Consider the following 24,550-nt stretch of genomic DNA (forward strand, 5'->3'; position numbering starts at 1 on the left):
CATCTGGACAACTCTTGGAGAAATCTGGATGCTGTGTACCTTGCCTTGCAGAGGACTGAGAATGCAATGAAGCAGGAAAACTGACTTGTTCATGCTTACCATTTTCGATAGCAGTCTGCCAGTCTGATGTGAACTGAGTTTGAAGGCAGTGTGCTCTTAGCTGTCTCTGTTTAGTGCTCCCATTACAATTCTGAGCATGCCCCTTGAATTTGTAAAGGGATACTATTCTTCACATGAGCAAAATCCCTTGATCTTTCCATAATATGAGGAGAGCTACCAAAAAACTGCCTCTTACCACCTTAACTCACGCAGACCCTGAACCTGTGTCACATTAGCTTTAATTTTTTGTGGTTGTTGTTTTGTTTTTTCACTTTGCTTACAATCCAGACCTATAATGCCTTATAGGCATCATTGTCTCAAGCCATTATTTCAGTTAAAACACTTCAGCTGGCTAATCATGAGTGACAGAGGTAAAGGTGCCTAGTGCCAGGTTCAATCTCTCAGTGGCAGAGCAGTAATCGGATTGTGTTCATTAGAGCAGTCCACACAAACAGGACCAGCACTATTAAATTGCAGTTTCTAACACAGTAATGCAATAAAGAAACCGTGGAAGACTTGAAGGAGAAAACCCACTGGTGCAAAATGGCTGCTCAGCTGTGGATCAGAAGATGTCTTTCCTCTGGGTTTGCCCTCTGTCTCCTCAGTAGCGCAGCGGTCGTTACACTAACGGCACTGCCCTGACAGGGTGTTTTGGGGACATCTCTTGAAAGGAAGTCACAGATACCTGAGTATAAAGAAGGAGGGCTTTTATGTTAATTTTAAAGCTATTACATCTAAGCAACAGCAAACAGGATTCTTCCTTTAACTGATCTAAGTTTGAGATGCTAGGAACTCACCCAGAGGGTATTGCTGGTCGAAGCAGTTTTTTTCAGCTACCCCTACAATTTACATCAATTACTTGGAGCATATTCCTCTTTATTTCTTCCTGTTGCCCTCAGTCAAACCCTGCTACTGTGTTGACCACTAACAAAGGTTCTCCTCAGAAGTTATTCTGCTGTTTTAAGGCACATGGATTTTGTCTTGCTGGGTACAGTGCAGCCAAAGTAATTTCATAGAATCATAGAATCAGTCAGGGTTGGAAGGGACCACAAGGATCATCCAGTTCCAACCCCCCTGCCATGGGCAGGGACACCTCACACTAGATCAGGCTGGCCAGAGCCTCATCCAGCCTGGCCTTAAACACCTCCAGGGATGGGGCCTCAACCACCTCCCTGGACAACCCATTCCAAGCTCTCACCACTTTCATGGGGAAGAACTTCTTCCTCATGTCCAGCCTGAATCTCCCCACTTCCAGCTTTATTCCATTCCCCCTAGTCCTATCACTACCTGATAGCCTAAAAAGTCCTTCCCCAGCTTTCTTGTAGGCCCCTTCAGATACTGCTGTATGCTCTTTGTATGTATTTCTGAGCATCAGAGATGGAAGATAAGGGTTGCTGTATGAAGACATCTGATAGTGATGGCAGTTGTGTTTTTCATGTGATTCCACAGCAGCTTCTATTACTTTTTGTAGGTTTTGACAGATGTGCTGCTTTTTTTCATAATATTTCAGCTTCTTCAGCTTGCATGATTTTTGTGAGCTACATTGGTTTCATTATGAAAAGAAATTAAATTTCTGACCTCTCTGGTCAAAATGATACTTGGGCTCAAGATCAAGAAGAATGCAAATCTTGGAGATGCCTAAAATGACAGCTTCAAGATGTTAAATGACCGTGGACAAAGGTGATCTGACTAACAATTTTGAATACTTATGTTAAAAAAAAATCTGGAGTTCATTTACCCTAATGACATTGAACTCAATTTTCTTTTGTTTATATATCTAATAAATTATGGTATGTTTCCTTTTCTTGCTATTAGTCTTGTGAAACATCTTGTAACTTCTTCATTAACCCTAGGGCAGAGGACTGTACTTGTTCTGCAGGTTAAGTATTGTGCTATTTCCAAGATGCATTTTGTAACATATCATGCAATCATAGAATCAGGGTTGGAAGGGACCTCAAGGATCATCCAGTTCCAACCCCCCTGCCATGGGCAGGGACACCTCACACTAGATCAGGCTGGCCAGAGCCTCATCCAGCCTGGCCTTAAACACCTCCAGGGACGGGGCTCAACCACCTCCCTGGGCAACCCATTCCAGGCTCTCACCACTCTCATGGGGAAGAATTTCCTCATGTCCAGCCTGATTCTCCCCACTTCCAGCTTTGTTCCATTCCCCCTAGTCCTATCACTACCTGATATCCTAAAAAAGTCCCTCCCCAGCTTTCTTGTAACCCCCTTCAGATACTGGAAGGCCATAATAAGGTCACCTTGGAGCCTTCTCTTCTCCAGACTGAACAGCCCCAACTCTTTCAGTCTGTCCTCATAGGAGAGGTGCTCCAGCCCTCTGATCATCCTGGTGGCCCTTCTTTGGACACGTTCCAGCACGTCCATACCCCTCTTGTAATAGGGGCTCCAGAACTGGATACAGTACTCCAGGTGGGGTCTCACCAGAGCTGAGTAGAAAGGGATAATCACCTCCCTCGGCTTTGTGCTGTGCTCATTTGCCTCCCTGAGCCCCATCAAAGTACTGAGGCTCAGACTCTCGTGCTGTGGGCTGCTCTGCCTTGGGTAAAGGAGTATCTGCTACCTGACATCTCTGCAGAGAGTGATTTAGGTGTGGCCAAATAAGTTAGAGAGCAAGGAAATAGTCCTTAAGAAACTCATCAGTCTTGGCTTTATTTCCAAAGTATGTTACAGCAGGCACTTCTCATGCAGACATGCTTGAGCTTTCAGCTGGTTGCTTGGAGATGACTTACAGTGCAGCTGGTGGACCTGTAAATACACTGGAAAAAAAGTGTTAGCCCCTGCTGAAACACGTGATGTAAAAGGAGAAGCTTGTCAGCAGTTAACTGAGCCAGCACAGACCTTGCTCACACATACATCCAAGTTGTGGAGGCACAGCAAAAATAGAAATCAGCTCCTTTCCTGCTTCAAGTGTTGGATGTTTCTCATCTACACATACAGCCAATGTTCATATGCAGAGCTCAAGTGTTCAGCTTCTGTTATAGATGTTACAACTCCTCTGGGCAGTGCTTTGTAAACATATTTTTGGTGTTAAAATAAATAAATAAATAATGGAGAGGAGAGGGAAACATCATCAAATGTCATGAGTCTGAGGAAATACAGGGGTGAAAGGTTGAAGTTCTGCAGTAAGACTGCCAAGTAAGTACCATGCAAGTATGATGGCAGCCTTTCTTCTTGCTCAAATTAACTATTTTTTTTTTTTGAGGAAGAAATTAAGTATATAAAGTAAACAATTTTTCTTACAACCATCTTGGAAGCTGTTAAATGAAAACCAGTGGCTTAGAGAATCTTTGCTTCCTACAGGAATTAAAGTTTAGGATTCATAGTCAGTTTTTATAAGTACATCTTATGCTCTTAGAAGAGAGATAATAAATATGGAGGAACAAGTTAAAGTGGAAAATGATACAGAGCAAGTACATCAGAACCTGCAAGAATGTCTGCAGAATTAAACTTTATTTACAATTTTATAAAACATACCCCTTGAGAGAGGTGATTCTGCCACTCTACTCAGCTCTGGTGAGAACTTACCTGGAGTACTGTGACCAGCTCTGGGGCTCCCAACACATGGACCTCCTGGAACAGGTCCAGAGGAGGGCTACAAAGATGATCAGAGGGCACCTTTCCTTTGAAGACAGAATTAAAGAAGTGGGACTTTTCAGCCTGGAGAAGAGAAGGCTCCAGGGAGAACTTATGGCTACATTTCAGTATCTGAAAGGCACCTTCAGGAAGGCTGGGGAAGGACTTTTAGTGATAGGACAAAGGGCAATGGTTTGAAACTGGAGCAGGGTAGATTTAGGTTGGATATAAGGAGGAAGTTCTTTACAATGAGAGTGGTAAAATACTGGAAAAAGTTGCCCAGGGATGTGGTTGAGGTCCTGTCCCTGAAGACATTCAAGATCAGACTTAATGGTTACCCTGATCTAGTTGGAGGTGTCCCTGAAGACATTCAAGATCAGACTTAATGGTTACCCTGATCTAGTTGGAGGTGTCCCTGAAGACATTCAAGATCAGACTTAATGGTTACCCTGATCTAGTTGGAGGTGTCCCTGAAGACATTCAAGATCCGACTTAATGGTTACCCTGATCTAGTTGGAGGTGTCCCTGCTCCCTGCAGGAGGGTTGGGCAAGATAACCTTTGAGATTCCCTTCCAACCCAATGCAGTCTGTGATGAGTCTGTGAATTTACCTGCCCTGTCCTTTATACATTGCAAGGGTATTGAATGTACCTCGAGGGAGAAAGATCTTGCTGATGATCTTGCTGTTGTGCCTTGGTTATGTAGCCATCCAGAGCATGACAGAAGTATCCTATGAAAAAAGTAACTAAATGGAACAAGTATCATTTAGAGACATGTCAGAGGTGCCACTACCATTCATGTCCTCTCTAGTGAAATTTTTGTGGAAATGCTAAGGTTGGAAGAGTATTTCAGTAGATTTACTGATTCCAGGCAGACTGAGACTGGTGCTATAGAATTTCAGTCAGTTTTGCCAAAATGTGCTTTAAAATAGTTTTTTTTTAGTCAGATGTGTTTAATTTTGAGGCTTTGTTGTAGTCAGACGAAAAATGTGACTCTTGTCACATTTATCATGAAGATTTATTATGAACATTTACTATGAACTAGATGATCCCTGAGGTCCCTTCCAGCCATGACAATTCTATGATTCTATGATCAGTCCAAATGGGAGTTTGGATTCTGCCTTAGCACAGAAATACAAAAAAGAAGGGAGGGAGGGAGGGAGGGAGGGAGGAAGGAAGGAAGGAAGGAAGGAAGGAAGGGAGGGAGGGAGGAAGGAAGGAAGGAAGGAAGGAAGGGAAAGAAATTATTTTTTGTCTTAACATAAGACAGTTGTTAATGTTAGAAAGTGAGGGTATAATGAAGCTCTTCATAATCAAGTGGTGCAATTTAGGATGTGTAAGAGGTATAGAGATATCAAATGGGAAAGAAGAAAGTTGGATTTGAAGATGAAGTAATTATTGTGATTTTTACATTGGAGTGTGATCTGTGTGAGAGCGGAGTGCTGCACATTGGAGAAAAGATTTTCATGGCTTGAACTTGCATTAGAAATTTCTGGGGGAAGCAATCTCTTACCAGTATCTGAGTGGCTGTGGTTGGGTTGCTGTGGTAACGGATGAAGGCTTGCCTGCTTAAACATCCTCTAAGCACATTGGTATTTTCAGTCTAGGGCTTCAAATAAGACCTAATGTCCTTGCTTCTTTGTTAGTGTGCATTAATTATCTGCCTATCAGTTCTCTGAGCAGAACTGTGAGGCTGCTTAACCATATCTTTTCTGCCATGTATATATATATATATATATATATACACATATATATATATATATATATATATATATATATGTAGCTGTCACTCTGTTACCCCTTGAAGAAAGCTGACCTACAATGGAGACAGGACTCAATTATTGTCTTTGAAGTAGTGGCAAAAGTGATTGAGCCCTTATATTGCAGTTCAGATCTGATTCTATTGAAATGTTCCTGGGGAGAAGGGGAAGATGACAGTGGGTGTGCACAAAATGAGAGTAATTAGCAGCATCAGTTCTGTTTTGGAATGAACTTTGCATTTGAAAGTAGCTACTTGCCTCACTTGTGAGGAATGGGGGTAATATTAAAGATCTGCCTTTTGTTAGAAGTGATGTGCAAGGGAATGAGATGTAAGGCAGAGACAGTGCTGAAATGTGAAACTTGTAAAGGGTTAAACTACTCAAGGGGAGATCTTGCATCATGTATGATTGATTTATTTCCAGGCTTTGTTTCTCTGGCTTCACTCATGCTCTGTTTGCCACATCTAGAGTATTAAGCACAAGGAAGCCACTCTGACTCTTTCCCAGTAAAGAGATTGTGGTTTGTAGGAACTTCCTGAAGCAGTTTTTAGTTTATGAAAAGCAAGCCTCAACCTCATGCCCCAATATTCATGTACTATTATTCATTTTAATATGTTTTTGTTGCTATTCCTAGTTCCTTATCTATCCTTGACTTTGGTTTGGAGCATCCAGTTCTCTAATACTATAGTAACAGTTCAAGAGCCCCTTTGTAGTCTTGGCTTCAGCTCCAGGGCATAGATACAGAGAGGTGAGGCAATATTGTGACAATACTGTGTGAGATACCAAAAGCAGCAATGCTCTGGCCTGTCAGCGTTGCACTGGTGATGTGTTGTCTATGGCAGCAGTCTTGCCCTGTCCTGTGCTGCATCTGCTGTGAGACCTATCCTGGTCCTTCACTGAGCTTCTGTCTTCACTTATTCCACTTTTTTCCCCAGTTACATGTTTGTGATGAGGGAGATACTGGCTGTGTTCCCTGTCTTTGTCAGCACTTAACTGTATAATTTCTCCAGCAAACTTTGGACCAGAACAGAGCTGTCATGTAGGTGAGAGAAGGTGGACTACCAGACCCTGAAGTGGTCAGGTGGTGCTTAGGTTAGGAACCCTGTAGACTGCAACTGCTGCTATAAATCCAAGCCCTGAGAACACTTTCCACCAGCTGCAGAGATCTGATATCCTGCAGGAAGGGCATGGGACAGTGAGATGGTGTGGCAGTTTTAGACTGATGCCTAGAAAAATTGTCCACAGATTGAGAAGAACAGTGGTAGCATGTAAATAAATTACCATTGGATGCAAAAGAAAAATAATGATAAGGTCTAAATAATCCTATTGGTCTGATACCTAACATAAAATTAGTTGTGTAAACTTTCTCTTTTTGTCTTCCTCTCTAGCTGATTCTAGCTGGTAGCTTTTGCTTAACTGTTGCTGACCTTGGCTGTGTTCTTGTTGTGGCTAAGTACTACCAAGCTACTCTCTGCTCTTCTCTCTCTCTTTTACATTGTGTAGGATGGGTGAAGAGAGCAGGGAGGGGGAAGCTATTAGTAGCCCCCTGGTTTTGTCCAGGGGGGATTCTTGTGTTGTTTATAAATTGTAAATACATGTAAATATTGTCTATTTTGTACATATTCATTGCATTCCATATTTCTAGTTTTTAGTGCACTTGTAAATCTAGCTTCATTTGCGTTCTATCTGAGCTGGTCTGGCAGTTTTATCTTGGGGGGTAATTTCAACCCACCACAGATGCTAATGAGCCTGATCCTCCTCTCAGCACTGGTTTGTGGGGTTTTTTTTGTATTTGCATCAGGAAAGTAAATTGTTATCATTGCTACCACGTACTTCTGTGAATGTGAAAAAAAAAAATCCTAAAAGGGTAGCACTTGCCTCAAAATAAACAGCAGGGAATAAATATTATGTGGGTGCAACAGGGTGGATGAGAGGTGCCTAAGGAAACAAGAGTTGGTATCTGAGCTGACCACTGCAAGTTGGCTGTGTTTCAGTTGAGTCTAGAGAGCTATCCCTTCACAAGCTTGTCTGTCTTTTGAGCTCTTGGGAATAAACTGCCTTTTTTTCTCAGCTGCACTGAAGTGTTTATTCATTAGATTTTAATAAAGAAAGTCAGATCTCATATTCTTTAATCAGTGCTGGTAAGTGAATGTTATTAATTGATTAGGCAATAGCTGTTAGCATGATGAGCCAATGGAAACCTGCAGTGACAGCAGCCTTCAGATTATGTGTTCGTTCTGTAAATTATTATTAAAAACTATTGATCCACTCCTAACTAACGAAACATTTGTCTTTTTGGAAGAGCAGTGGTTTTGGTGTTGTGTGTTTGGTTTGGGGGTTTTTGGGTTGGTTTGTTTGTTTGTTTTTTAATTAACTGGTAAGATACATTTATTTGGGAGCTTTGTTGCCTCTTTTTCCTGCAGGAGCTGATCTCTTTCTGCAAATTGTTTGAAGAGGTGGTCTATGTTTTCATGCCATGAAAGTTTTCTATGTTTTCATGCCATGAAATTTTTCTATATTTTTTTCTTCCTCAGTATCTTCAAATATTTGTGAGTGGAGTCACAGGATCACAGAATATATCTGGTTGGAAGAGACCTCAAAGATCATCCAGTCCAACCCTTGACCCAGCACTAAAGGATTGACACATGTCCCTAAGCTCCAGGTCCACACCACATTTGAACATCCCCAGGGATGGTGACTCCAACATTGCCCTGGGCAGACCATTCCAATGTTTGATAACCCTTTCAGTGAAGGAATATTTAATACCTAGCCAAAACCTCCCCTGGTACAGCTTGTAACTATTTCCTTTGGGAAAGTCACAGCCCCTAATCCAGCCAGATGGTTTTACAATATAATTTCTTCAATAAGGAAATAGGGAAAGACCTTTATCAGTGTCATTACTGGTTTTCTCACTAACACTTAAGTAAAAAAACCAAGATAAATATAAGCCCATGAAGCTAGAAATAAAAGCAGAACTTTTAATAGGAACATCTACTGCTTTTCTTCAGAAAATGTCACATGCTTTATATATAGATAGTTCTACACCATTGTCTCTTTTTTGTTTTTGCAGATGGGGAAACAAATTGCTTAAGTGATCTGCAACGTAATGCAGCAGATTCACTGCACTGAGAACCTGAAAACTGGGTTCTCTTATTCCCATGCTGAGCTGATGACCAGGATGTTCTGTAGCACCTTTAGTAGTTCTCATTAATATATTCCATCTTTATACAGGGTTGCTCTATTTTCTTCATTACCATTTCATTTGTCCTGCTGTGCTAGCTTTGACCATCTGTTTTTTCCTGCCAGAATTTTTCTTATTTCTTCCATGGCTGCCTAATGCTTGGACCAATCTGTTTGGATGACTCCTTCTCAAACTATATGTACTCAGACACAGAGAGGAAACTGATTGCTTTCTGAAGGTGACAAGATAGAGAGCCAAAAAACAATAGCTAAATTATGATACATGAGCATGGCTTCTTGCTTGCCTGTGCTGAACTTAATTCAGCACATCCTGTCAATTCAAGAGGATGGTGCAGCCTTCTAGAGTATTAACTCTTGTCGTCCCACTAGAAATTCACTCACCTGTGGCCAAAGTAATAACTTCAGTTTATACACATTTCTGTTCATTCCTATAGCAGCTTTATACATTAGCTCCAGGACTTGGTGCTAAATTTTTCATCTGCTATTATGGAGAGTTATGGCATCAGAACTAAAATGAGGTGTTCCCTCTTGCATTGCCATCGTTCCTTTTCTTGGTGTCTCAGCTTCAAGAATCACAAGATGGAAATAAAAGTACATGGATAAAATGGATGAGGAATTAAACAATTTTTGGAGGTTGACTTACCCCTTTCCCCCCTTATTTTTTTTCTTGTTGCCACTCACAAGTGCACATTATGTGTCTTCTGAGTCAGAGCATGTCGTCTTCTTCAGGAGAAGAAACTTGACTCTGTGGGAGCTTTGCTAATGTACTTAAAAATACTTAGAGCTGTAAAGCAGTCATGTGCAACATGCTTCAGGAAAACTTCATTTCTTTTTTGGGGAGGGTTATCAAAGATGATGTGCTGATGTCAGAAAACAGAAAGTTGTCTCCTCCCCAAGTTCTCTGCCTGACTGGATGAGTATCATAACAGTGCTGCCTTATGCACCAGCTGAGCATGTGGTGCAAAAGGTGCTCAGCACATATAAATTGGCTTCAGTTCCATTTCATGATTATTGTTGTGCTTGGTGGGTTTTTTTTAATTCCACCTCACCATCCTGGCAAAGTGTTTTAATGAAAACTTGGTGGATAGCTAATGTGTTTACATGTTAAGTTACAGAAGCCATGGGGTGCATATACAGAAATGTTCTTTAATTGTTTTTCTTGTCTTGTAGGCCTCTCAGCAGCCAAACTCCTGACTGAGGCAGGCTTGAATGTGGTGTTGCTAGAAGCCAATGACAGGGTTGGTGGAAGAACTTTCACTGTAAGGGTAATTATCTCTAAATCCATTTATACTACATACACACCCAGGTAGTATATGCACATGTATATAGTATATATATATAGGTATAGTATACATATAGTATATGAAGAGTGTACATAAATGTATTTATTTATCTTTCCTGCTAGAGGACCTCCCTGGGGGGAAATTTCTAGATCACTATCAGGTGGGAAATTCACTTGCGTTATACCAACAAGAGTGGAGAAAGACTGGTGTGATGATGAGAACAGAATATTTCCTCATGATTTCCAGGCTCTGGAGCTGTCAATTCTTTCCTCTGGGAAGGAGAACATGATTAACTAAGTTTCAGAATTATTTCCCAGGAAGAGGCACTGTAGAAATCACTGAAAAAAAAACCCACTCATAAAGCAAACCATGCCTTGAAGAGCCTTGAGCTAAACTGTAACGAGCCATGTGAGAATTGACCTAGGCTAGAGGAATGGCAGGGTTGGCTGGGAGCTAAAGTGTTACAACACGTCTCCCTTCACTCATTTACCTTCTACCCTGCCTTGATCTGGGAGACCACTTCCACAAAACTCATTAGAAAATCTTACCTGGACTGCTTCCTAGTACAGTCTGTTTTGAACTAGTTGTCGGTGAGATGCCTGACGGAGCAAAAACTGTGCCTATGTCATAGAATCATAGAATCAGTCAGGGTTGGAAGGGACCACAAGGATCATCCAGTTCCACCCCCCCTGCCATAGGCAGGGACACCTCACACTAGATCAGGCTGGCCAGAGCCTCATCCAGCCTGGCCTTAAACACCTCCAGGGATGGGGCCCCAACCACCTCCCTGGACAACCCATTCCAGGCTCTCACCACTCTCATGGGGAAGAACTTCTTCCTCACGTCCAGTCTGAATCTCCCCACTTCCAGCTTTATTCCATTTCCCCTAGTCCCATCACTACCTGATATCCTAAAAAGTCCCTCCCCAGCTTTCTTGTAGCCCCCTTCAGATACTGGAAGGCCACAATAAGGTCACCTCGGAGCCTTCTCTTCTCCAGACTGAACAGCCCCAACTCTTTCAGTCTGTCCTCATAGGAGAGGAGCTCCAGCCCTCTGATCATCCTGGTGGCCCTCCTCTGGACACGTTCCAGCATGTCCAGATCCTTCTTGTAATAGGGACTCCAGAACTGGATGCAATACTCCAGGTGGGGTCTCACCAGAGCTGAGTAGAGGGGAATGTCTCTGACATGGTCCTTCTCTCTGCTTGTCAGATTCTTTCCTCTAATGTTTGTTAAGGCTGTAATGTAACAACAGACCAGCTAAGCTGGTTATGAACTCCTTATATGAGATTCTCATTAGTCACCACACCAGAACTCTACAAAAGAGCTGAAGTTTTGCATGGGGAGAGGAATTTTGTCCAAAATGCTCTGGGAGTATTTCATTTGATGAATTTGCCTGGATTGTTCTTTTAACTTATGTACTATTTTAAAAAGGCTTGCATATTTTTAATGTGGGTTTTTTCTTGTTCTTTTTTTTTTCCCTGTTGTGTGTGACACACTAGAATAAACAAGTTAAATATGTGGACCTTGGAGGAGCTTATGTGGGACCAACACAAAATCGTATCCTGCGGTTATCTAAAGAGTTAGGAATAGAGACATACAAAGTGAACGAAGTTGAGCACCTGATACATCATGTCAAGGTAAGATGCTCTCAAAGATGTTGCTGCAGACCAGCAAGATGTAGTGATCTCCTTATTGTTTTCCATCCATGCTTCACTGGAGTATACCTGGTTATGTATGCATCATCTGAGTTTCTTGGAGAAAAATAAGCATGCTGGTAATGATTCATAGAATCATAGAATCATAGAATCATAGAATCAAGAAGGCTGGAAGAGACCTCAAGGATCATCAAGTCCAACCTGTCACCCTACACCTCATGACTATCTAAACCATGGCACCAAGTGCCACGTCCAATCCCCTCTTGAACACCTCCAGGGATGGTGACTCCACCACCTCCCTGGGCAGCCCATTCCAATGGCCAACCACTCTCTCTGTGAAGAACTTTCTCCTCACCTCCAGCCTAAACCTCCCCTGGTGCAGCTTGAGACTGTGTCTTCTTGTTCTGGTGCTGGTTGCCTGGGAGAGGAGACCAACCCCCTCCTGGCTACAACCTCCCTTCAGGTAGTTGTAGACAGCAATGAGGTCTCCCCTGAGCCTCCTCTTCTCCAGGCTAAACAGTCCCAGCTCCCTCAGCCTCTCCTCATAGGGCTTGTGCTCAAGGCCTCTCACCAGCCTCGTTGCCCTTCTCTGGACATGCTCCAGCAATTCTTTCCTAAACTGAGGGGCCCAGAACTGGACACAGTACTCAAGGTGTGGCCTAACCAGTGCTGTGTACAGGGGTACAATGACCTCCCTGCTCCTGCTGGCCACACTATTCCTGATGCAGGCCAGGATGCCATTGGCTCTCTTGGCCACCTGGGCACACTGCTGGCTCATGTTCAGCTGCTGTCAACCAGTACCCCCAGGTCCCTTTCTGCCTGGCTGCTCTCCAGCCACTCTGACCCCAGCCTGTAGCTCTGCATGGGGTTGTTGTGGCCAAAGTGCAGCACCCGGCACTTGGATTTGTTGAATGCCATCATGTTGGACTCTGCCCATCTGTCCAGCCTGTCAAGGTCCCTCTGCAGAGCCCTTCTACCTTCTAATAGAATCATAGAATCAGTCAGGGTTGGAAGGGACCACAAGGATCATCTAGTTGCAACCCTCCTGCCATGGGCAGGGATACCTCACGCTAGATCAGGCTGGCCAGAGCCTCATCCAGCCTACCAGTTACTATTCGCTTGCACATCTACATGTGTGCCTCCTAAGGGCATCCTCCTAGCTCTTGCCTTGGTTGAGGTTTGAGCTCTTAGTTACAAGCTCTCAAAAAGCTTCTTTTTTTTTTTTTTTAATGGACAGTACAACTGTGACTCATCTGCACAGATTAGGTCTCATATGCACTGCCCAAGGTGTCTCAAAGTCTCTTTCAGAAGTCCTAGAAGTATCTTCAGCCAGGATGAAAGTTTCTCAGGATGGACTTCTGTGACAATGTTTATCCCGACTGAATGAAGCATGAGAGGTTAAGTCTGGTTTGTTGATGGGGAAACTAGCATGCAGAGCAGCAAAAGGCATTGTAGTAGTAATTGCAAAAGGCTCTGGGAGTAAAATGTTCTTGTGGATGCAGATATAAACAATCTCAAGCAGGACAGCTATGGCAAAGCTGTTAAAAAGCCCACGTATTCTCAGTGCTCATACTATGCCTTCTCCAAAAGAGCAGCCTTTCTCCTTTCCTAATATAGAGCAATGTTGCACTCCCACAGAAGGGAAACTTCCTATGTTAGTCCTGAGGAAAGTAACATTATATGCTTATGAAAAACCAATTGTACAGTGACTGGCAAAGTATTTGTCAGATAGTAGTTGGTGTTTGACCAAAGGTTAAAGAAAAGATTTTAAGCAGAGTTTAAAACAGCAGTAGAGAAAAGGTGTTCTGTCGTGTGTTCCAACATTTTTTCCACTCAATTGTTATCCAAAAGAAGCACGTTCTCAGATTGATTTACTATGGTGAATGTCCACAACTGCTTCTGCTGTGGTAGAACTGATGGGGACATCCACACTCTTCTGTTTCATGTGCCTTTGGCATCATCCTCAAACCCAATCTTCCTGCTTGTTCACACTATTTAGCCTTCATAGACTCCTCAATAGCAATGAGAGATCACGCCATGACAAGAAATCTTAATGACAGAAGACAATTGCTCAGGTCTGGACAGCCTTCAACACTGTCCTGCATGACATCCTGGTCTCCAAGCTGGTAAAGTTTGGGTTTGATGGGTGGACCATTTGGTGGATAAAGAACTGGCTTGATGGCTGTACCCAAAGAGTGGCTGTCAATGGGTCCATGTCCAAGTGGAGGCCAGTGACAAGTGGAGTCCCTTAGGGATCAGTCCTGGGACCAGTCTTGTTCATCATCTTCATTAGTGACATGGACAGTGGCATTGAGTGCACTCTCAGCAAGTTTGCTGATGACACCAAGCTGTGTGGTGCAGCAGATACACTGAAGGGAAGGATCCATCCAGAGGGACCTTGACAGGCTGGAGAGGTGGGCCCATGACAACCTCATGAAGTTCAACAAGACCAAATGCAAGGTCCTGCATCTGGGTCAGGGCAATCCCAGGCACCGATGCAGGTTGGGCAGTGACTGGCTTGAGAGCAGCCCTTGAAGAAAAGGACTTGGGGGTGCTGGTGGATGAGAAGCTCAAAATGAGCCACCAGTGTGCACTTGTAGCCCAGAAAGCAAATCACATCCTGAGCTGCATCAAGAGAAGCACTACTCTGCTCTGGTGAGACCCCACCTGGAGTACTGTGTCCAGTTCTGGAGCCCCTATTACAAGAAGGATCTGGATGTGCTGGAAGGTGTCCAGAGAAGGGCCGTGAGGATGATCAGAGGGCTGGAGCTCCCCTCCTATGAGGACAGACTAAAAGAGTTGGGGCTGTTGAGTCTGGAGAAGAGAAGGCTCTGAGGAGACCTTATTGTGGCCTTCCAGTATCTTAAGGGGGCCTAAAAGAAAGCTGGGGAGGGACTTCTTAGGATGTCAGGCAGTGACAGGAGTAGGGGGAATGGAAAAAAAATAGAAATGGGTAGATTCAGATTGGATGTTAGGAAGGGAAGTTTTTCACCACGAGGGTGGTGAGACACTGGAACAAGTTGCCCAGGGAGGTAGTGGAAGTCTCATCCCTGGAGGTTTTTAAGGTCAGGTTAGATGTGGTTCTGGGCAACCTGATCTAGTGTGAGGTGTCCCTGCCCATGGGAGAGGGGTTGGAACTAGGTGATCTTTGGGGTCCCTTCCAACCCTAACAATTCTATGATTCTAATTGACATGGCTAGTCAAGATGACCACCTCTCAGGACAGCCTTGCTGTCCTATCTTGGGGGCATTCCAAATTGTTCCCTATGAAGAGAGACTGACGTCCCTGGGGCTGTTTGGTCTTGAGAAGAGAAGACTGAGAGTGGATCTGATCAATGTCTATCAATATCTGAGGGGTGGGTGTCAAGTGGAGGGGGCCAGGCTCTTTTCAGTGGGTCACAGTAATAAGGCAAGAAACAACAGGTTCAAGCTTGAACATAGAAGATTTCACCTCAGCATGAGGAGAAACTTCCTTACGGTGAGGGTGACAGAGGACTGGAACAGGCTCTCCAGGTGGGCTGTGGAGTCTCCTTCTCTGGAGACTTTCAAAACCCACCTGGATGCATTCCTGTGTGGACTTCCCTAAGTGATCCTGCTCTGGCATGGGGATTGGACCTGATGATCTCTTGAGGTCCCTTCCAACCTCTAATACACTGTGATACTGTGGAGGCATTCAAGACGTGCAAGCATAGAGATACGGAGTGCTTGCTACTTGATACCTTGCTGCTTGATACTTGCTAACAGATCCTGTAGAAGCTGTGAGGAAGGCTGAGGGCCTGGGCTTGCTTCAGTGTTCATGTTCCTGTGCTGAAACCTATTGAAAGATGATCACAGATGACATATGTCACCCTAGGCTTAGAGCAGTGCCGACCTCATAGTTAGGTCGGGTTGCTTGGGGCCATTCCTAAGGAAAGAGATCCCATCTGCTTACTGAGGTGCTCCCAAGGCATTCCAAGAGCCTGTAGGCTGGTTTCAGATAGAGGCTTGTGATGTGGCTGCCTGTAGGGGAACTCCTGAAGAGAGGAAGAGAGGAGGGAGGGACATGCGTGCCAGTACGCCCTTGGTAGCCAAGCAGGAGGTAAAGAGGGGAGATATTCCACAGTCAGTAGCACCTTCTTTGAATCTCCTCATTTCACTCATTTAAAATATTTTCTTTTTGATTCTATGTTTATGCAACTGTGGGAAAGGTTTAACATAGTTGAAGAGTTACTTGCAGGTAAATAATTTGAACATGAGCACTGTGTAGTAGACATGCATTGATGTGTGGCCAAATCAGTGCCATAATCTCCAGCCTTTTGCATTTCATGTATCTTTAATGCATTCCTCACAGATCTCTCACTTTCAGCCACGTGGCTTGCCCATGCTCTCCTTGCAAATGGACAGAGCTCTTCTGTGCTCCCTGAAATCTAAGTGATACTCTCAAGTCATGGCTTACAGACCAGATTCCAAAATACACAAAGGCTCATTGCCCCCCATGCAAATTTGAGTCCACGTGCTGACACAACCTTTGTGACTGTGGACAAATGTAATTAATTTCTGGACCACAACATTTTCTGAACTCAGAGGAGCAGTGAAACTTGAAGGTTTTAATTCTTTCACTACACAATCAGGCATCACAGTGCATCTTGTAAAATCACCTGCTGTTTTCACCTACGCCCAAAGGCAAAATCAAGCCTTTCATAGTTAAATTCATTTTACAGGCTTTTTAATACAAGTAATATATGGAGCTTCTTTGTACTACAAAATGAAAAGAATGCATTTTGATCTCTGGGTGAATCTCTGCTAATTAGACCTTGCCAACTTGATTGGATTGTGTGGGGGTTTTTCCCCTTTAATCTTTCTTAATGTTGGGTTCTATTGTGAGGCTATTTTTTGTCTTGCTTTTATTGTGTGATATCTTCACAGAAATTGAAAATTATATTTCTTACCCTCTTTTTTTTCCCTCCTTTTTCCTTTCTCTCCACTTTTTTTTCTTTTTTGTGGTCTTTGAAAGATTAGTATGTTCTTTTCATTTGTGTAAATACTAGTTCATCAGTCTTAGTGAGAAAATGAGTATAGCTCTGCAAGTAGTATTTGGTTGGCAGATTGATGCCTGAATACTGTTGCTTTTCAATGGCAAAACTGAAGTTAGGTTCATAAATCCAGATGTAAGAAACAAAAGTAGAATTATATGAAAAGCCATTGTCTCCTAACAGTGCTCCCATTGGACTGGTAGGTAATTGTAAAACACTTCTTTAAAGGAGAAAACTTTTCCTTAGCTGCTGAAGGGGATGCTGTGGGGCTCTGCCTTACATAGGTGATGTCTATTTTCCTCACCAAAGGGACAGCTTTTGTTTTAGAAAAGCAAACCAAACTATATATAGTCCAGGTTGCTTTTACCCTGGAAAGAATTGTCAAAAGATGAAAACATGTGAATTATCGTGACAGTTTAATTACCAACATATTTTCTTCCTTAATTCAAATTGTACTTCACTTCTGTGCAGTCCCCAATAGCCACACAAACTTGGTGTGCAATTTAAAGCACAAATTTACCAATGGCATAAAATATAAGAGAGGTTCTTTGCTGAATAAGGTAACTGTGGAGCTGGTTTGTTCTGCTACCCTAAACCTGTGTAAAGAAACATTTCCTTGTATGACTGCTTTGCCAAATTAATGTTTTTTGGAACATGATTCCTTCATATGCAGTAAGAAAGATCTACTCTTTTGTCCTGCTGTCGTGCCAGCTGAACATCTGATCCCATATTTGTTGATGAAGAGCTTGTATGAAAACCTGGCAAACAAAGACAGGCAACAAGACTCCTTAGTGGCTACATTAGACCAGCCATGCATGTTTCTCAAAATATAGTCATTAGTCTGTGATGGATATTCCCCACTGACATTGATGCTTCTTGTAATCTTTGTTTGGATAATTTTTCCACCAGAACCAGCTGTGGGGTAATGTCATCATCCATCTTGGAATTTCCTCAGATTATAGTATCATTGCTAGAAAGTGATAGTAACACTTATTCTTTTCAATCCCTGAGTTGTCATAGTGCAGACTGCAGATACTGCCAGCAGCTGGCTTAGGTGGCTGGCAATTTTGACAGTGTGTTGCACCTGAAACATTCCTTGTGGTCAAAGTTGAGGGTAGTCTTGCTGGTTGCTTCCTTAGCACCAAAAGGCACCCTTGGCATTGTGCACATCCAGGAGGGTCTTTCAGGTTAAAAGAGTACAGGGCGAAACGTGAAGTATCCTTTCCCTAACTGTGAAACAGGTCTCGACACCAACTTGCCAATAGCTCTATCTCAGTTAAGTTCCCTGTAAGAGAATGGAGTTTCCTTACACTCTTTCATCTACCAGCAGCACTGGCTAGAGGTATCTGAATGCATGTCATGCCCTCTTCAAGTTTAGCAGGTCTTTCGTACAAGTATATACAATCAGCATCCCTGGGGAGACTGCTAATGTGAACCCTGCCTGCAGTGCATCTCTGGAGGTGAATATTTCGTTTTATACTCACAGTACTTTTAACTAGGGCCACAAATCTGTGCTCATCTTACTGGGTTATGTACTGATATATGATAGATATTCAGGAAAAAAAAATTTTTACAGCCCTCTTGGGTGTCATTCATCTTCAGCACTGTTGTGCTTATTAAAATGCAGTTTGTTGTGGTCTTGTTCATGAATTAAAAATGTGATGCTTGTGTTGCACTGGGATTTAATTAGCAGCTGCTTTATCTAAAGTTATAGAATTTAGTGGCATTTCTTCTGTGCTATCAGTGATATATGCACTGAAGCTAAGCCATATGATTTATTTAAGCTTTTGACCTGCTCTTCTGTAGATCTAAGAGCAGTGTCTCCTGGCATAGAATGTAGTATAGACCATAACAGCTTAAATGGATTTTTGAATGACTAGATAAAAGTGCTTTCATTTTTCTTTGTATATCTTAATTAGAGTGCAGTCACAGAATGAAAAGTCTTTGAGACTCAGTTTAAGCAAGATGAGAGGGCATCACATCTTCTATTTTTTCCTCTTTTTGCTGATGATTTGTAGGCAAGAACTTGGGAAACTGAGAAGAATACATCTGACTCTTTAAGCTGGGCATCTGGTATCTTGAAAAGGAGGCTAATTAAATTCAAATATGCTTAATTATTGTAAGGCCTTTGTAGTTTCACATACCATTACTGTAATGCAGATCTATGTTTTTTTAGTTCTTTTACTAGATATGAGGATGCAGGTGTTCCTGCCACAAGACACTATGTGATTAATTGCACTTTCTGGTAGCCTCTAAAGTGAATGTGAGAATCAAATGGGCAGAGCTTGGTGAAACCATTTTCTAGACTCTCATTGTCCATGCTGTGAGTGAAGAGTGGTCACTGGCAAGAGTATAAGCTGGTCTTGTTTTTGTCTCACTGGACCTGCCCTGTAAATAAAAGGGATCTTCCCTTTTTTTTTTGTGCCAGCCACCTGGCAGTAATTGCAAGAAGAAAGTATGTAATTAAGCCTTTTTAATTAAATGATGGATAATATTTGTATTACAGCAGCCTGAAAGAAGGAAGATTGTGTGCAGGAAATCTGCAAAGTCCCCTTTGATCTCTGTCAAAGGGGAACTGTAAAACAAGGTCTTGCAAGGGATGTTTATTGATCAAGAAGATTGACTGGGAGGCTGGCAGCTATGACTTGATGGTAGCATGAGGATGAAAGTAGTAAGAAAAATTAACTGGAAATAAAGTATGCATTTCTTCATTAAATCTAAATTGAAAGAAACTTTCTCAGTCTTAGCCCTCCCAGACTCCAGGGCTTGTTCCCTAGGAGATAAGGGAAAGGAACTGCGCTCCCACCTAGCTTATTTAATTCAGGCTGCTGGGAGAAAAGCTTCATTTTCATCTGATTATAAGAACTGATTTTTGTTTCCCTTGAGGAGTTGATCAAGGTCTACAGAAAAGCAGAATTAGAGAAAAGTATATTTCATACAGGGACAGCTGGCTGAGCATACTGTTTCCCACATCTGTACAATTATGTGCAAGGTTTCTTTCTTTCTTTCTTTCTTTCTTTCTTTCTTTCTTTCTTTCTTTCTTTCTTTCTTTCTTTCTTTCTTTCTTTCTTTCTTTCTTTCTTTCTTTCTTTCTTCTTTCTTTCTTTCTTTCTTCTTTCTTTCTTTCTTTCTTCTTTCTTTCTTTCTTTCTTTCTTTCTTCTTTCTTTCTTTCTTTCTTTCTTTCTTTCTTTCTTTCTTCTTTCTTTCTTTCTTTCTTTCTTTCTTTCTTTCTTCTTTCTTTCTTTCTTCTTTCTTTCTTTCTTTCTTTCTTTCTTTCTTTCTTTCTTTCTTTCTTTCTTTCTTTCTTTCTTTCTTTCTTTCTTTCTTTCTTTCTTTCTTTCTTTCTTTCTTTCTTTTTTTTTAAGAGATTTAATAACCTGCAGTATCTCAGATACAAAACTAGTGAGCCCAACATTATGCTTTACATTAAAGACAGTGTTTTAGTTGTGAGAGTGTGTGTGCCCTGTGTGTTTGGTTACATTATGTGTAGGCAGAGCTCACTTGATGCCTTCTCCTACGTGAAACTCCTCTTTTCTCCTGTTTTCATTTGATTTTGCCCATGTGCCCTCCTTTGTGAAGACAAGGATGGTTTTCTTAAGACGACTGGCAGGTTTTTGATTGATTTTATCAATTTTGTTTGCATGTTTAATTGAGGTGTTAAAGGCCATACACAGGTCCTGTTTCAAAGAGTATTTAGAAGAACAGTCCCTATAAATCTGTGCTTCGTAAGACATCTGAATGCTTCCTGTAAAACTGTTTTATAACTTTCAAACCAACCAACCAAACAAAAAAACCCCAAACAAAACCTTTCTAGCAGGAAGGAGACATAGTTATGTCTTTTTACCATCTGATTGGAACAAATAGTTTTAGTCATTTTTAAATTCCAAGCAGAGCCTCAATTTCCCTTGCTAAATAACTTTGGTGGTGGTGTTTTTCTCATTCTACTTTTTTGCAGATAAGTATTCCAACACCTGTATGACTGATGTTGTGGCAGAATGAAAATGGGCTTTATTTCTACACCATGGCAGAAGCAAATTGTGCCTAATTAGCTCCTTTGCTTTTCAGGGTGCGTGTTTCAAGCCAATGTGTCTGGCTGTGCTATGCTCAAAGTGGAGTTCCTTTTACTCACCAACTTTGACACAGCACTCTGGCGTTCACAAGCTGATGGTCTCAAATTAGATGTGGAAAGATAATTGATGGATGTTTTGGTGTGCCTCCATACAGTAGTTTTGCACCATTAGTTATCCAGATTTTCTTGTGCTGCCTTCATATTTACTAACCTACAGATCTTTTTGTCTCTAGGATATCTGTCAGTATAGTAAGCAGGTAAGCATATGAGCTCCTGAAGGCTTACTCATATAGAAGGGAAATGCAGGGAAGCTTGACACTATTCTGGTTTTCTTATGTAGGACTTTATACCTCTCTCAGCTTGGTCCAGATAGTTACCACGTTTTATTGAGAATTATGATTACACAACAGGCTTAGTCCCAAAGGCAAAAATTGTTAGATGCTGTGGATTGGGGGAAAAAAAAGAAAAAAAAGCTCCTCACAAAACAACTGAAAATCATTTTTCACCTGGCAGCAGATGAGAAACTACGTATCTGAGACAAGTACAGAGTTACAGCCTGAGGAGATGCCTGTTTCTTGGGTTTTTTTCTCACAACTTTGTATCTCCTTGTTTCTAGGCTTTGCATGAGTGATGTTACTAGGATTTAAGTTGAGAAAAGGAGGCATGTGCCATGCATCAGGGCTGTGAATCAGCAGAGGGCACTAGGTGCTTATAAACCTGTGTAACTGAATTAACGTGCTGAGTGACATCTTTGTGAAGTTAGCCTCAGTTACTCTAAGGTTTAGGTGACTTAGCTGAGGGAATATCTGTGTTCATTCAGTGATACAGAGAATGCACCACACCATCTCATTTCTTCCAGTGAAAGCTGACTGTATTTCAAGGTGTTTGTACTGTGCTTATAAAGAATGTGTGGATCGTTGGCACCAGCGCCTCCGATTCACAGTGCTGCATCCCACTCAGGTGCTATCTGGACACATTTAGGGGAGTGTGAACTTGTCTTGTGCTTTGTGCCAGACTTTCTCCTGAGATTCCACTCTGTGTTGAGATACTGGTGATATTTCCTGGCAGAGCATGTCCTTTCTCAGCCAACCATTCACTCACTTTCACTCTCCCAGGAGAAATGAAATGACAGGACAAGGGGCAGTGGGTGGAAGTTGAGGCATAGGAAGTTCCATGGAAACATGAGGAAGAATTATTTCACTGTGGGGGTGACAGAACTGTGAAACGGGCTGCCCAGGGGTGTTGTGGAGTCTCCCTCTCTGGAGATATTCAAGACCCACCTGGATGAGTTCCTGTGTGATCTGGTATAGGTGATCCTGCTCTGTCAGGGGGGTTGCACTAGGTAATCTCTCGAGGTCCCTTCCATCCCCTAATAACACTCTGTGATTTTGTGAAAGTGTGTGGAGTCCCTATGCCCTCCCAACAGCTGGGGTGCAGTTCTCATGCTATACTTTTTTCTCCGCCATATTAACTCACTTATGTCAGCTGTTTGACCTGAAACAGAGCTGCTGTATGCAGAGAGGATATTTCTATACTATTTACATTAGTGAGTCCAGTGTTACTAAGCCAAATGTTAATTGACATGAAACAGCCGGATGGGAAAATCTCTTGGGAGTTGTAATTGTGACAAACACTGTATTCCTCATTTCCCTGTTTGTCTGTTCCAGAGACAGCTGGCTTACATGAATTTCTTCCCTATAGTTTAAGCTTCTGGCTTACATGAATTTCTTCCCTATAGTTTAAGCTTCTTCACTGTGCTTTATCCCATGCTGCAGCAACAGCCCTTGTAAGCAGTAAGTGGCACATACAAGGGCAGTACCTCTAACTGCTAATGCTTGTCTTCTCTTTTTGACAGCATCATGAAGCAGTATCTAAAAATATGTATGCCTGTATTAAATACTAGTAAGGCCTAAAAAATCCTGACTGAAACCAAAAGAGTTGTAGAAGACAAAGAAACACTTCTGGGTTTTATAGTCCTGGTTTTGCACTATGTCAGTCATTATTGCTGTGTTTCTACTGCTCTGGTTTATGTATAAAAAAATTTGAAAAGGAAATGTTTTATGCATCTTGGGGCATCTCTTTCATTGTCCTTGTTTTTCTTTAGAGCACTAGGAAGTATGGAGAATGCATATGGTGGGAATTTACAAATTTTGCCTAAATATCAATAAGGTTGTTGGGTTTGCAAAAGTACAAGTTCGTCAAAACTGAAATGTTTCGGTTTCATAGGACTGGGGAGCAAGAGGACAGGGCCAAACCCTTTTCAGTGGTGCCCAATGACAGGATAAGGGGCAATGTGTACAGACTGGAACCCAGAAGGTTCCACCTCAACATGCGGCAAAATTTGTTTAGTATGAGAGTGATGGAGGCTGCCCAGAGCTGTTGTGGAGTCTCCTTCTCTGGAGAGATTCCAAAGTCATATGAGCAAGTTGCTGTGGGTGCCCCTTCTTTAGCAGGGGAGGGGTTTACTGGATGATCTCCAGAGGTCCCCTCCAACCCCCACCATGCTGATACTGTAGTTTTTGTGCTTGTGACCAAAGCTGTGCTGACATTATTGCACACAGTCCCTCTTTTGATGCTGCTGCTTTTCTTTCTGTGTAGAGCCTAGTCTAGCAGTTTCCTCTCACGCAAAATTCTGATTGACAGCTTCTGGAGCTTTATCTGTGTAGGAAATAAGGATTAGGCCTTAGGTAATGTCTTAGGATCTCTTGAAAGTAACTTTCAGATAAGACTACCTCACTTTTATGATTGCTTTTGTTTTTCCAGTTTGTTATTGTACTTTATGAGACTTGTCCCCCCAGATTTCTGCACAAGAGAGATACCCAAGGTTTCCCTTTGTAGGAGTTCAAATGCAGTGAAACAGAAGAAAACTAAAGCAAAGATATGTTTTGTGTCTCTCTCAGCTGTGCACTCAAGAGGAAGCACCACAGGGAATTTGCAAGACTTGAGTTAAGTCAGAGGGGATAACTCAGTTTTACCCCTGGCAGAGCAAGAAGCTCAGTACAAATTGGAATAACATATGCTGATGCTGTCCTGGTTTTCTTGAGCACAGCAGCTACATGTTTCATAAATCTAAATCTGGAAAATGATGGATTTTCCAGATACTTATGGAAAATGGATACTTAAAACCAAACTGATGTACTATCTTTTTGGAATACCTACTTGATCTTTACACTAGTAAAGTGCAGCTCCAGTGTTCAGAAAAAGACAAGGTAAAACTGACTTCCTGCTGCCACAGGGATTAGTTAAGGAATTTTAAAGTGCCCCAAAAGGCTAAAAGGTAATTTCCAACATATAAGTTCAGATGTTACTGGCTGGGACAGGAAGGTACTCAGTTTGAGAGCTTTTGTTTTTCTTTCTTAGCACTTTGGCAACACAATATGAAGGTGTACCCCAGGTTCAGACTAATTTAATATTGAGAAATCCCATAACAGGTCCCAAATGTCCATGGTGAGACCAAATATTTCTGTTGAAACAAACTCACTGAGTTCATACCTATCTGCAGGAATTTCTTTTCCTGATTCCAGTTTGCTCAAGACCTGTAGGAGTGCACCTTTGTTCCATGATGAATGAAAATAAAAATAACAAAGAAAACCAACCACCCTCCATTTTCTGGAGTGTTTGTGCCCATGTGCTGTCATGTCTGTTCTTAAATTGGAAATGTTAGGTTTTCAACCTTGGTGCCTCTGGCTCTTTAAGTGACTGGAAACCTACTCTGTTTATTTAAAAAAAAAGTGATTGAAAACTTATAAAAATTCAATGTTTTGGTGTTTTACAAGCCTCTTCTCAAAAGCACCTCAAAATGAAATTGCTGTTTTGCAGCTGCTTATTCATCTGTCCCTGTACCAAAGAATTAAATCCTTTCTGCATACTCTTT

The 24,550-nt window shown here is 42.1% G+C and overlaps 1 protein-coding gene across 1 annotated transcript in view; it reads left to right on the forward strand.

The window, feature by feature from the left end:
- The first annotated feature begins 457 nt into the window (after window positions 1–457).
- Window positions 458–24,550, forward strand: part of MAOB (monoamine oxidase B) — a 45,379-nt gene continuing 21,286 nt past the window's right edge. Inside the window, exons 1-3 of the mRNA XM_054395462.1 lie at window positions 458–470; window positions 9,826–9,920; window positions 11,440–11,577. Of these exons, the coding sequence (XP_054251437.1) occupies window positions 458–470; window positions 9,826–9,920; window positions 11,440–11,577 (246 nt within the window). The remainder of the gene's footprint in view (window positions 471–9,825; window positions 9,921–11,439; window positions 11,578–24,550) is intronic.

The sequence above is a fragment of the Indicator indicator genome, chromosome 1 (assembly GCF_027791375.1).
Source record: "Indicator indicator isolate 239-I01 chromosome 1, UM_Iind_1.1, whole genome shotgun sequence".
Taxonomy (NCBI): domain Eukaryota; kingdom Metazoa; phylum Chordata; class Aves; order Piciformes; family Indicatoridae; genus Indicator; species Indicator indicator.